We start from the raw sequence: 14,585 nt of genomic DNA, 5'->3' as shown, positions 1-14,585 counted from the left end.
TTCCATTAAAACACACATAAGATAAAAAGATTGCTGTAATACATATCAGTAGAGATCTTAAGGACTATAATTTACATAAATTACAGTTTTTTAAAATTGAAGTATAGTTGACACACAATGAGACATTAGTTTCAGTTGTACAGCATAATGTTTAGCAGTATTCCTGGCCTCTACCCACTAGATGCCAGTAGCACTCTTCTAGTTTTGACAACCAAGAATGTGTCCAGATAGCCAAAGTCCCTTGGGGAATAAAATTGCCCCTGGTTGAGAACCACTTGATTAAATCCCAGATAAAACTGAAATAAGTTTCTTTTAGACCAGAGCTCTCTTCACTTGAAAAATTTCTTTCCTATAAATACAAAATCCTAGTTGGCACTTTAAGTCTGCTTATAGACAGCATGAAGGAACCTGTGACAGAAAGAACCCTGGATAGATGTAAGCTGGAGCTTACTGCTTGATAGCTATGTGGAATGTAACAGTTACTGTCTGAGATTTTGTGTCCTCTCTACCTTTCACTGCTATTTAAATCAAAATATGTTGTTTTAATAGTGATATAAAATGAAATTCTATTTTACTTTTGTAAAGTTTATAAAATGATCTTCACACAAATTATTAAGGTAATATCTCATTTTATATCAGCTGTGGCCAGTTGATTTGCCCAGGTTTATATAGCTAATAAATGGTAAAAAATAAGACTCTGAAATATGTTTTCTGACTTTTTCTAATACATGGACCTTGAATTTAATGCTTCAATATTTTGCCTTTTAGGTAGAGTGCGGAGCTTAAGTACATCACTTTGGTCATTGACACACTTGACAGCGCTGCACCTAAATGACAATTACCTTAGTCGCATTCCACCTGATATTGCCAAGCTTCATAATCTGGTTTACCTGGATCTGTCATCCAATAAACTCAGAAGTTTACCAGCAGAACTAGGAAACATGGTGTCTCTCAGGTAAGAAAATATTATAGATATGACTCAGTATATAAAATTCTAAATTTACCAAATAAGAAAATTATGGAATATTCCTCTTACAGGAGGACTTCTATATATGTTTGAAAATCAGATGATATTGACTGTAAGCAACAGTGCTTGAGTTGGCTTCCATTGAACATTTCCTCTAATTTGAAGGTTTCTAGTTAAATGTGATTCTGTTTCTTTTGACAGACTTGAGGTGGGGTGGGGTTAAAATATGACTCTTAACTTGACGCTCAAGTGTATGATAAGATACTCATACATAATTGAGAAAATATTGCGATCTTGTAAACTTTCAGGAACATATCTCTGCTCTATAAGGCAAAGTATACTTATATGTCACAGCTCTTTAAGGAAATCTTGAAAACTTGATAATAAATGGATTTGTTTGTAGTCCTTCAGGATTATTTAAAAATCTCTTCATAGGAAAAAAATTTGTAGGTCCCTTAAGACCTTGTATAAATGTTCTCAATATCAACAGGGATTCCTTTCTATGTTTATCTGCTGAGTCGTAATTTTTAAAAATTGCTGTCATATGTTTAAAATTAAATATTTATGTTTGAGAATTTTACTCTTCACTATCTCCTTACTGTATGTTTGTTTGTTTCTTTTCTTTCATACTGTTTAGCTGTATAACAAGGGGCTGTTTATTTCTTATATAGTCTGGCCAAAATTTCAAAATAAAAAACGTGGATCTTATCTATGTTATCCTACTATCTGTATTATCTTATGCTTTGTTTTCAGTGTTTATGTTCTATGTCAGTGATTGTTCATCATAGTATCTTAATGAGATTACAGTTGTAATCAGTTATAAAAACTGATAAAGGTGATTGTCTATTTTTTCTATGAATTACACTGGATTCAATGATAGCAGTTGTCTTTGGATACTAAGAATACCTGTCACTCTGATTTGTGTCTTGTAAGCATTTGGGTAAGAGAGAAAAGAGTGAATTTAGCCTGAGAATGATATACAATTCTTATAACTTCAATATATTCATATTAAGAAGGTAAGTTATAGAAACATTGTTAACAGTTGTGGCAGTCACACATTTTGTAGTACTTTTAATATTGCACAATATTTTTTGATTGGAAGGATAGAAATATACTTTGTGTTTGTTTTTTTTTTTTAGAAATATACTTTGAATGTAAATATCACTCATGGTATGTTAGGAAAGGTTAAGAAAACAATTACAGATATTAATAAAGTTTGATATATTAAGCTAAAACAGGTTTTGTCTTGTTTTGTTTTTTAAAACAGGGAATTGCTTTTAAATAACAATCTGTTACGGGTTTTGCCTTATGAACTTGGTCGGCTCTTCCAGCTACAAACTCTAGGTTTGAAAGGTGAGTGATTTTTTTAAGAAGATGACAGCATTAACACTGAGTATTGAGGTGTTGTGAGCCTTTTAAACACAATTTTAGTTACAACATATGTCAGGTTTTAGAGTAATTTTTCGAATGTAACTATGCTTGATTTTGAAAATAAAGTGGTTCTTTAGTATCAAAGTGAGCTTCAGTATTTCAACATGCTGCCATTCTTAAAGGAGATACTTTAAATTTAACTCTGTAGTCTCCCCACCACACCCTTTTTAAAGAATGACTTAATAAAGTAAACCTACCCAGAATGACCCATGTCAGGTTTTGATAGAGCAGATAAAATAGCATGGACATATTGTATGGTGTAAGAGAGAAAACACAATAACAGTAAAAATAAACTAATAAGTATGATTATTCTAAATAAATGAATCCAAAATATATGTTCCACTGTGCATATAGATACTGTTACAGATACTCTTATATATGAAAATGGACATCCATCGTAGGATTTTATAGATTACAAAGAAAATGAAAAAATCCAAGAGCTGTTATAAGAATTTAATCCCCAATATATTAAGGTCTACAATATAAGAATTTAATCCCCAATATATTATATTAAGATCTACAAAGACTTATTAAGGTCTTTGTACATAGCATAGAATTAGTATCTAGGTGCCGCTTACTTAATTTTTGCTAAGATAAGAAAGTAATATATTATTATTATTTTAAAAGATTTTTATTTATTTATTCATGAGAGACACAGAGAGAGAGGCAGAGACATAGGCAGAGGGAGAAGCAGCTCCCCTGCAGGGAACTTGATGTAGGACTTGATCCTCAGACCCTGGGATCACACCCTGAGCCAAAGGCAGATGCCAACCACTGAGCCACCCAGGCATCCCAAGCAAGGAAAGTAATCTAATAAAACGAAATCTATATATGTTCCTTAATAATCACCTCTCAATCAGTTTGGGATGAAAGTCATTCTTAATTCATATAAATAGTGAAATCTGTTAAAATTTTCTCATGGCACAGCATAAGAACAGTATATTTTAAATTCAGAGGGCTAAATACAGATGTACTGTATTGATTAAATGTTTTATTCTGTGCTCATGAGGAATGAACATTAAAACCTTATAAAGTAAACACTTCTGTTATTTTCCTTCAACAACAATTTGACTTTCTATGAACATGTTCTGTTTACCTTTGCATATGTCATATAATGGAGTATTAAGATTGAAATTTGAATATGAATGGAAAGAATCCTGGCCTTATTGGTTGAAATGACCAAAATGGTATTAGAGTTTTTGTACAGTTAATAAATTGTAAATTTATATAAGTATATGAATGGTATGTCTTGTGTTTTTAGTTTCTCTGTAGAACTTTATTGATATTTAATATCATATATAAAGTAGACCAGGGGATACTTTCATCTAAAATATTTTCTTTTTTTTAAAGATTTATTTATTCATGAGAGACACATAGAGAGGCAGAGACATAGGCAGAGGGAGAAGCCGGCTCCCCATAGGCAGCCCGATGCAGGATTCAATCCTGGATCCTGGGATCACACCCTGAGCCAAAGGCAGATGCTCAACGGCTGAGCCACCCAGGCGTCCCTAAAATATTTTCTTAAAGATGAACCCAAGGCAACTGTTGGGACATTTCACCTTAACCTCTATATACTAAATTTTATTCTTATAAAAGTAGTTCAAATAAGCATCCAGCTAGAGTTGGAGTGGGAACAAGTCTGTTCTTTTTTTATTAAATAATATTATGGAATGATTGTCATTTTTTATAATCCTAGATTCATGAAGTATGAAATCATGCTTTCATACTGATTTTAATAATTTTTTTGTCTCTAAGAATAACATACTGTTTAACACCAATAAGAACAGCTATTCTCCTGTTAATATCGATGGAGAGCATATCAGTGGCAAATGAATAATTTACTGTTGAACTCTGGATTTACCCTTTGTACCCTATGTTCCTAAAAAAGCAAATATTATATATCTTACTGTTTCATAACACTGTTATCTCATGTAGAGACATACTCCAATAAAATTTATACTAAGCATCAACTGAATGAATCACTCTGAATATCCATTATCTCCTTTGTCCTTCATTCTATTTTACTAGTTAAAATCTTAGTCTTAAAAAAATAAAATAAAGTCTTAGTCTTCCAAACTACTGTTTTTGGCTGGTCTTCGATCCTAGTGACTTTCTGTTTACTGATTCACATTTGTTAAAATCTCTTCTTAGACGTCTACTCTAGTACTTTAGATTAGGCATCAGCTCTGTTCATGCCTGTGAATAAATTTCTTTTCATTAAGCTAGTTTGTTCTCTGATAAATACCTATATGCAGTCCCTTTCTCTTTCTTGAGAATTTTTCTGGCAGTGCTCATTTCTATTCAAGTGATCCAATATAGAAAAGCCAAGGACCTTTCAAAAATGAAAGAAACTCGGAGCTCTTCCTGTCATTTTTCAAAAGTTTGAGAGAGTAAAAACAGGATTGGTTTTATGAAGCAACCGAACAAATAAAATGTCTCTAATGAATAGTAGCTCTATATTCTTAGGAAGGTAAACATTAAAATAATTTCCTAATCCATTTTAGCAGTCACATAGTAGTACTTTGTGTCTAGAAAAGGGAAGGGACTAATTGGAATGGAGCATTTAAAATGTCACTGTGATGTATTTAAAAGAAACAATGGGAATGCACAACCTCTGAGATGCCATTTGTCTAGAAATTGAAGAAAGGAGCACTTTTTTCCTATCTCCTTGTCTTCCTCTGAAGCACAGATAGGGAAATATTGATAAGTTTGATCATCCTGGCCCAATAAGCTAATTTCTAGAAATTCTATTTTGACATTTGTGGAGTATGTGTGAAGGGTATGCACAGTATTTGAGGAGTTGGAATAAGAAGGCAAGTTAGAAAACTACAGACACGGCCAGTCAAGTAAATTACTGAAAAGAAAAATCCAGAGTGTATTAATTTTATAGAAGAAGTAAGTAAAAGCAGGTCTTCTATAGTTATTTTAAATAATTTAGAATTCATGTCTTACGGTGTTAAGGCAGTACTTTCTCTGACATATGGGCCAAAGAGCTGTACTCATGCATTAAACATTGATGTCCTAGGTTGTAAACTATTTAGAACTTCAATAATTGTGAAGATTTCTAGCCTTATTCCAGGAATTACATATCTCCCTTAAAATAAAATGGACCATGGCAGTAGAAGCTTCTTTTACTTGTGAAATTGAAATTATTTATTCGTAAAATAAAACATAAAGGAATAACATGTTTTTGTATTCACGAAGTTAAAAAGTATAGCCTAAATTTTAAAATATGATGAATAACTGGACACCCATTATATATTCTCAGTACCTTTTTAAGAAATGCACTTTGAAAATCTGTCATTTATACAGGAGGTAAAGTACTTATTTTTGTGTTTATAATGGGTTTCGAGAAATTAGAGAACAATCTAGTATATATTAATAGTCAATATAAGAGAATATCCACAAGGCTTTAAATCATAGGGAGTTCATCAACATATGCATAATAGCAACTGCAAATTGGAACTGTTCTCAACTTTTACCGATTAGAAGAATTCCAAAAATGTGATAAAAACTGTTGGTGAGATTATTGGACATAGGCAGTCACACCTTGTTGGCATAGATCCCCTATACCTTACAATTTTCCTGTGGGCCTTTTCATGATTACATCTTCATCCCTTTACCCAGAAGTTATACTGTCCTGAATTTTGTGTTAGTTATTCCTTTACTTTTTTTTCAAACAACAGGTATTGATGAGTACCTACTATGTGCTAGATGCTGTGGTTATATATGTAACTATTACTGGTGATTTAACCTTTATATAAATAAATGAAATCCTACTGACTGTATTTTTCTATGACTTGGCTTTTTTCAACTTTATGGTTTTTATAATTCAGCCATGCTCATGCATGTAATTGTAATTTAATTGCTGTGTTGTCTCTGATATATGAATATGCTATAATTATTCATTCCACAGTAGATATTTAGATGATTTGACCTTTTTATGGCTACTATAAGCAATGTAGCCATGAACATTCTTGTATACATCTCCTGATAGAGTTCCCAGGAGTGGAATAGTTGGGTTGTAGAGATTTACTTGTATTTCTTAGCTTTATTACATAATGCCATAATGTTTTACAAGGTAGTTGTACTAAAGTACACTCTCAAAAGTAATACAGTTTCCATTTATGTCTTCTTCCCAACATGTAGTATTGTCAACTTTTAAAAGTTTTGTCTGGGGCAGTCCCGGTGGCGCAGCGGTTTAGTGCCACCTGCAGCCCAGGGCATGATTCTGGAGTCCTGGGATTGAGTCCCACGTCAGGCTCTCTGCATGGAGCCTGCTTCTCCCTCTGCCTGTGTCTCTGCCCCTCTCTCTCTCTCTCTCTCTCTGCATTTCTATGAATAAATAAATAAAATCTTTTAAAAAAATTAAAAGTTTTGTCTGTTACTGAGTGTGAAATAGTTTCTAGTTCTCTTAATTTGTGTTTTCCTAATTGATAGTAAGACTGAGCACCTTTCCATGTATTTATTGGCCATGGTTTTTGTTTGAAGTTGCTATTGATGTCTCTGAGCATTTTCACTTGAAGTATTTATTAATGACTTACAGGAGTTCTTTTGTCTATTTTGTATTGTATATGTCTTCTTCCATTCTGTGGCTTTTCTTTTGTTTTCTTAGGTATCTTTTAATGAGTAGATTTGATATTTTTACTGTAGTTGAATTTAAAAATTTTTTATGATTAATGCATGTTTGTCTTGTGAAAGAAATCCTATGCTGTCCCAGGTCGAAAACTCTTTTTCTGTATTATTTCCTAAAAGTTTTGTAAACTTCTGCTCTTCATAATAAGTTCTCTCATTAATTTGAAATTACAAAAAATTTTTAATTGAAGTATAGTTGACATATTAGTTTCAGGTACAACATAGTGGTTTGACAGATGTGTATACGTTACAAAATACCACATTAAGGTTAGATACCATCTGTTACCATATAATATTATTGAAATATTATTGACTACATCCTCTATGCTGCACTTATCATCCCTGTGATTTATTCATTATATGATTGGAAGTTTGTACTACTCTATCTTCTTCACTCATTTTATGCATTTCCTCCCCATCCTCCTACCTCCTGGCAACCTCCTGGTGGTTCTCTGGAAGAGACTGTTTGGGTTTTTGTTTGGGGTCTGTGCGCGTGTGTTTTGATTTATTTATTTAAGAGCACCAATGTGGGGGGTGGGAGAGGGAGCCAGAGAGAGAGTCAGATTCCCTCCCTGCTGAGTGTGGAGCCCTATGATAGGGGGTCAGCCTCACGGTCCTGAGATCATGACCTGAGTTGAAACCAAGAGTTGGCTGCTTAACTGAGCCATGCATGCAGCCCTGGTTCCCCCCCCCCCTTTTTTAAAAGATTTTATTTATTTATTCATGAGAGACACAGAGAGAGAGAGAGAGAGAGGGGCAGAGGGAGAAGCAGGCTCCATGCAGGGAGCCCGATGTGGGATTTTTTTTTTTTTTTAGTTTATTTATGATAGTTACACAGAGAGAGAGAGAGGCAGAGACACAGGCAGAGGGAGAAGCAGGCTCCATGCACCGGGAGCCCGACGTGGGATTCGATCCTGGGTCTCCAGGATCGCGCCCTGGGCCAGAGGCAGGCGCCAAACCGCTGCGCCACCCAGGGATCCCCCAATGTGGGATTTGATTCCAGGTCTCCAGGATCAGGCCCTGAACTGAAGGTGGCGCTAAACCGCTGAGCCACCAGGGCTGCCCTGTGTGTTTGTTTTTAAAGTAAACTCTAAGCTCAACATGGGGCTTGAATTTACAACCCTGAGATCAATAGTTGCATACTCTATGGACTGAACCAGTCAGGTGTCCCTGTTTTGTTTTGTTTCTTAGGTCCTACATGCAAATGAAATCCTGAGGTATTTGTTTTTCTCTGGTTTAGTTCACTTAGCATACTTCCCTCTAGGCCTATGTTTTCATAAATGGCAAGATTTTATTCTTTTTTATGAGTATTATCTCATTATATACATATATATATATGTATATGTATATATGCCACATCTTTATCCTTTCATCTATCATTGGTCGCTTAGGTTGTTTTCATATCTTGGCTGTTGTAAAAATGCTGCAGTAAACAGGGGGTGCATATATCTTTTTAAAGGTCGATTTATTATTTCTTTTGGTATATTTGACACATGTTACATTGGCTTCAGGTATACAACTTAGATATTCAACAATTCTATAAGTTATGTTGTGCTTAACATAGGTGTAGCTACTATCTGTCACCATGTAACACTATTATAACACCATTGACTTTTTATGATGTGCTTTTTATTCTAACTTAATTCATTCCATAACTGGGAGCCTGTATCTCCCACTCCCCTTCACCCATTTTGTCTGTTGGCAGTAATCTGGCAGCCATAACTTTGTTCTCTGTATTTATAGGTCTGATTCTGCTTTTTTATTCATTTTTTTTAGGTTCTGCATATAAATGAAATCATATGGTATTTGTCTTTCTCTAACTTATTTCACTTAGCATGATACTCCCTACACCCATCCATGTTGTCACAAAAGGCAAGATCTCATTTTTTATAGCTTAGTCATATTCCTCTGTGTGTGTGTGTGTGTGTGTGTGTGTGTGAGAGAGAGAGAGAGAGAGAGAGATTTGCATCTCTTTGATGATTAGTGATTATGAGCACCTTTTTATGTGTCTGTTGGCTCTCTGTATGTCTTCTTTGGAAAACTCTACCCGTTTTTAATCAGTTTCTTTGGTGTTGATGTATAAGAATTCTTTGTATATTTCGGGTATTAACCAAACAGTATTTGCACATACCTTCTACCATTCATTAGATTGCTTTCTTGTTTTGTTGATGGTTTCCTTCACTGTGCTAAAAAAAAAAAAGTTTGATGTTGTCCCAGTTACTTCTTTTTCCTTTTGTTTACCTTGCCTAAGGAGAGAGATTCACAAAGATATTAAGACCAATGTCCCAGACTTGACTGCCTGTTTTGACTGCCTCAGGTCTTACATTGAGGTTATTAAACCTTTTCAAGTTTATTTTGGTGTATGGTGTGGGAAAGTGGTCCAGTTTCATTCTTTTGCATTTACCTATCCAATTCTTCCAGTACCATTTTGGAACTAATTTTTTAATATGGCATGAGGGGGTGATATAGTCTTTTTTTTTTTTCTGTGAATAACCATCTGTTTCACTATCATTATTGAATAGTTTTCCCTTTTCCCACTGATAATCAGCAAAGTCACCTTCCTATCAGCTTGTAAAGGTCTGTTTTAGGATCTCCATTTTATATATCCAGAAGTTAATTTGTCTGACCTTGCACCAATTACTGCATTACCATTATCATGATGGCTTTATTTATTTATTTTTTTTTTTCATGATGGCTTTATATTAAGACTTGATATCTAGTCTGGGAATTCCCCTTACATTTTTCTTTCATAGTGTCTTGGCAGTTTGTCTTGGATTCCTCATAAATAAGAAACAGCTTGTTATGTTTCACAAAAAATACTCTTGTGACTTTGGAATTGCATTGAATGTGTAGATCAATTTAAGAAGAATTAACCTTAATATATTGAATCTTTCTATGAATTTTGGTGTTTCCCCCATTTATTTATATATTAATGATTTCAAATAAAATTTTATAACTTTCTGCACATCCTTTTTCTCAGGCACATCTTTTATTGGTTTTGTTTCTTAGGTACCTTTTTTTCTTTTTCTTGTTACAATTTCTTTCTTTCTTTTTTTTTAATGAGAGAGAGAGAGGCAGGCAGAGACACAGGTAGAGGGAGAAGCAGGCTCCATGCTGGGAGCCTGACGTGGGACTCAGTCCTGGGTCTCCAGGATCAGGCCCTGGGCTGAAGGCAGCACTAGACCGCTGAGCCACCCAGGCTGCCCCTGTTAACAATTATTTTTAAAGTTGCTTTTCCTGCCTATTTGCTGTTGGGGTATAGAAATACAAGTAAGAGGGAAAAATTGATCTGTAGTAAGCTTTCTTGGCTAAATTCTTATCTTTCAGAAAATTTGTCTGCAAATTCTTTTGGGTTTAATTATTTCAACTTACATGTTTTCTTAATGTACTGAGCAGGATGTTAAGTACAATGTTGAGTAGAAGTATTAATACTGGATGAGCATGCCTCTATTCTCAATTTTAAAAGAAATGCTTCTAATATTTTTCCATATTTGCTTTATGTTTTTCATAAAATACACTTTTAGTTTCTAGAAGTTCTTCTATTTCTGCTTTGCTAATCGTTATTTAAGTGCTGAATTTTATTAAATGTTTCATCAGTTGTGGGAGAACTTTCTCATTTCATAGGCTGAGTTAGTAAATTATATCTATATATTTTCCCTATTTATTTATTCATTTTAAAAAGTTTATTTAGGTAATCTCTACACCCAGGATGGGGCTTGAACTCATGAGCCCAAGATCAAGAGTCGAATGTTCTAAGTCAGCTAAGTGCTCCATTTTTTCCAATTCAAACTATACTTGCATCACTGAGATAAAGCCAACCTTGTGCTTTTGTATGCTGGATTTATTTTGATAATATTTCTCAAGGACTGTGGAGGCGCTGAGATTTTACCCTACTGATAAGTTAATGATTGTTTCATGGATAGTGGCAGGAGGCATTGAGACTCCTGAGACAAGACAAAGATCATTATCCCTTCAAGCAACAAGATGGGTCTAAACATGCTATGAACACAGTGAGTTTACATTGCATTTGAGTAAGTTCATGTCTAATGTTTTAGCACTTTTCAAGCAAGCAGCAAATTCTTTAGTAAGCAGCAGTATTAATTGCCCAGGAGGCAAAGAGTTACATGGAAATATTGCTATGGTTGCCTTAACCTATTTAGCTGCCTATATAACTAGCTACAAAACTACTCAGTATCAGACTTATAGACCTCAGAATCTGTCACCCTTACCAAGAATGAAGAGGGAAGCACTGGGTCCCTGGTGGACTGCTTTTCCCAACAAAAAAATTTTTTTTTTTATTTTAATTTTTTTTTTTTTTTATTTATGATAGTCAGAGAGAGAGAGAGAGAGAGAGAGAGAGAGAGAGAGAGAGACAGGCAGAGGGAGAAGCAGGCTCCATGCACCGGGAGCCCGACGTGGGATTCGATCCCGGGTCTCCAGGATCGCGCCCTGGGCCAAAGGCAGGCGCCAAACCACTGCGCCACCCAGGGATCCCCAAAAAAATTTTTTTTAGGAATTTTACACATATGCTCATGAACAAGACAGACCTAAGTAAGATTCTTATTTGGTTCTCTTAAAGGGTTTGTATAAGATTGAACTAATGTGTTCTTGAAATTTTGGTATATTTTATATACCAATTGTGCTGATGGTTATGAAAACCAAATGTCTATCAACATTCACCAATTTTGAGTGTCTGCACTCACCAAAGATGTGAATTTCACTATATATAAATTATATTTATATAATTTATTTTATAATTCTATAAAACTAGAATTTATTTTATAATTCTATAAAACTATCATTGACAGTTGTTTCTTTATGGAAGATATTTAAGTACCACCCCAATATATTTTTAGTTATAAGACCATTGAGGATTTCTAATTGTTAATGAGTCAGTTTTGTTGGACCATATATGTACCATTGGAATGTTTTGGCTTTTTAATTTTTCAAATTTATTTGCATGAAAGTGTTCATAATATTTTCTTGATATATTTTTAGACTCTGTTCTATTTATAGCTATATCATCCCCTTCTTCATTTCTAGAATTGTTTATTTGTGCCTTCTCTTTTTTCCTAATTTAGCCTCCCCATGGATTTGTCAGTTATGTTATTTTCAGTGAATCAGTGTTGCTTTTTATTTTTCAAAAACGGGTCGTTTTTGTTTTTCTTTGTTCTGTTTTGTTTGGGCTTATTCTATATTTTCCTTTTTTCTCCTTTTAAGTTGGATATGTGGTTTCATATATACCTAGATTTTCTTATTTTGTATAAACATCTAAGTAAGGCTATAAAATGTGCCTATTTGGCTCTTTTTGTTGTGGCTATATCCCACAATTTCAACGTGAAGTATTTTCATTTTTCTTTTGGTCTAAGTACTTTTAATATAGGTTATCATATCTTCTTTGACCCATTAATTATTTAATGTTTCTAAGCATACATGATTTTAAATCTTTTTTAATTGTTAGCATTAAAGTTAACATTTATAGGCAGGTAGGGTAACCTGTATGAATCTATCCTCTGACATTTTCTGGTTCTTAATTTATGACCTAGTATGTGATATATTTTTGTAAATGTTTTATTGCATCTGAAAGAATATTGTTTCTCTGATTGTTCGGCATAGGTCTATATTATTTGTCCGTTAGATCAGATTTATTGCTCAGATTTTTAAATATTTTTATGCATTTTTGACTCTAGCCTGTAATTAAGGTAATTAATGTAAAATTTCCACTAAAATTGTAGATTTGCTCATTTCCCCATGTAGTTCACTCAGCTTTTGCTTTATATCCTTTGAAATTATTTTATTAGGTATACCACCTACACCTTTTGCTGTATATTTGCTATATTGTATATCATGCTATATACCTTTTGGTGAATAGAACCTGATAATAGGTAGTGAGCCTCTTCCTTCCTTGTTGAGTATTTTCATCTTATGGTCTATGTTGTCTAATATTGCAGCTGTGCAAGTTTTCTTTTGGTTAATGTTTGTCTAATATATCTTTTCTCATCTGTTTACTTTCAACCTTTCTGTGTACTTATGCTTAGGACTTTGTTTTTTGTTGTTGTTTTTTTTAAGATTTATTTATTTATTTGAGCCAAGAGAAGGCATGCATGTGCAAATAGGGAGAGGGGTAGAAGGAGAGGAAGACAAGCAGACTCCCTGCTGAGGTTGGGGGGAGCCCAATGTGGGACTCAGTCTGAGGACCCTGAGATCATGAAGTGAGCTGAAATTAAAGGGTCAGACACTTAACTGACTGAGCCACTCGGCTACCCCTGAACTTTGTTTTTAATACATTCTGACTTTATTTTGTTTTTAATGTGGGTTCAGATCAATTGCTTCACCTATATTGTAATTATGGATGTTTTTGTATTATGCTATCCTTCCTTTTGATACAACTTTCTGTGTCTTTTTTTTTTTTTTTGCCTAAAAATATTTTTTCCCCTTTGTTTTATATACTTTCTTTTGCTTTGGAGTTAGTATGTTCTATTTCTAGACTCTTAGTGGTTACTCTTGAAATTATACCTTTAATATATTTTTGAAAAAATTAAATTGTTAGCAACTTTTTTTTACCAAGTTATAATTTATATATAGTGAAATTCAACTCTTTGGTGAGTGTAGACACTCAAAATTGGTGAATGTTGATAGACATTTAGCTTTCATAACCATCACCACAATTGAAAAATAGAAGCGTTCTCTTACCCCCTCAGAATTCATTTGTGTTGAAATCAACATCTACTTTCACCTACTTTACATCCTATAGGGAAACATACAAAATGTAGCTTTTTGAGAGTAGGTTCTTTCATTTAGCATATAATACATTTGCGATTCAATCGTTTTGGATATTTCAGTAGTTCATTTCTATTGCTGAGTAGTATTCTATTGTGTGGATATACAGCACATTTTTATCTGTTCACAAATTGAAGAACTTTGTTTTCAGTTACGGGTGATTAGAAATAAGCCACAATGTAAACATTTGAATACAAATTTCTGCATGAAACAAAATTTTATTTTCCTTGGGTAAATACCTGGAAGTGGGATTACCAGGTCGTATGGTAGGTATATGTTGAATTCTCTAAGAAACCATCAAACTGTTTTCTGTAAGTGGTTGTATCATTTTACATTCCTACTACAAATATGAGTTTTAGTTACTGTGCATTCTTGTCAGCACTTGGTATTAATCAGTCTTTTCAATTTTTGCCATTCTAATAGGATGCAGGAATAGCTCATAATGAGTTTTTTTCTGTAATGAATAATGATACAATGTATCTTTTCATGTGTTTGCGTATTTCTTGTATGTCTTCCTTGATGAAGTGTCTTCACATTGTTTGCCTAGTTTTATAATTGAGTTGCTTTTTTCTAATTACTGAGATTTGAGTTATATATTCTGGATTCAAATCCTGTTTAAGTGTTTTGCAAATATTTTCTACTAGTCTGTGGCTTGCATTTCTGTTTTCTGTATAGGGCCAGTTTTCCATTTTGATGAAGTCCAGTTTATCATTTATTTTCTTCTATGGATTTTTATGTCTTTGGTGTCATTTCTAAGAAATGTTTACCTCAT

General features: G+C 33.7%; 1 protein-coding gene across 2 annotated transcripts in view; it reads left to right on the top strand.

Annotated features, from left to right (window-relative positions):
• The window catches only part of CNOT6L (CCR4-NOT transcription complex subunit 6 like), a 118,459-nt gene that overhangs the window by 47,021 nt on the left and 56,853 nt on the right, over nt 1-14,585 (top strand). For both annotated transcript variants that reach the window (XM_041758125.1, XM_041758124.1), the window contains exons 3-4: nt 769-955; nt 2,235-2,320. In XM_041758125.1, the coding sequence (XP_041614059.1) occupies nt 769-955; nt 2,235-2,320 (273 nt within the window). The remainder of the gene's footprint in view (nt 1-768; nt 956-2,234; nt 2,321-14,585) is intronic.

This window comes from Vulpes lagopus, chromosome 6, assembly GCF_018345385.1.
Source record: "Vulpes lagopus strain Blue_001 chromosome 6, ASM1834538v1, whole genome shotgun sequence".
NCBI lineage: Eukaryota > Metazoa > Chordata > Mammalia > Carnivora > Canidae > Vulpes > Vulpes lagopus.
The sequence above is the reverse complement of the archived record's forward strand: the minus strand, read 5'-3'. Positions and strand labels throughout refer to the sequence as shown.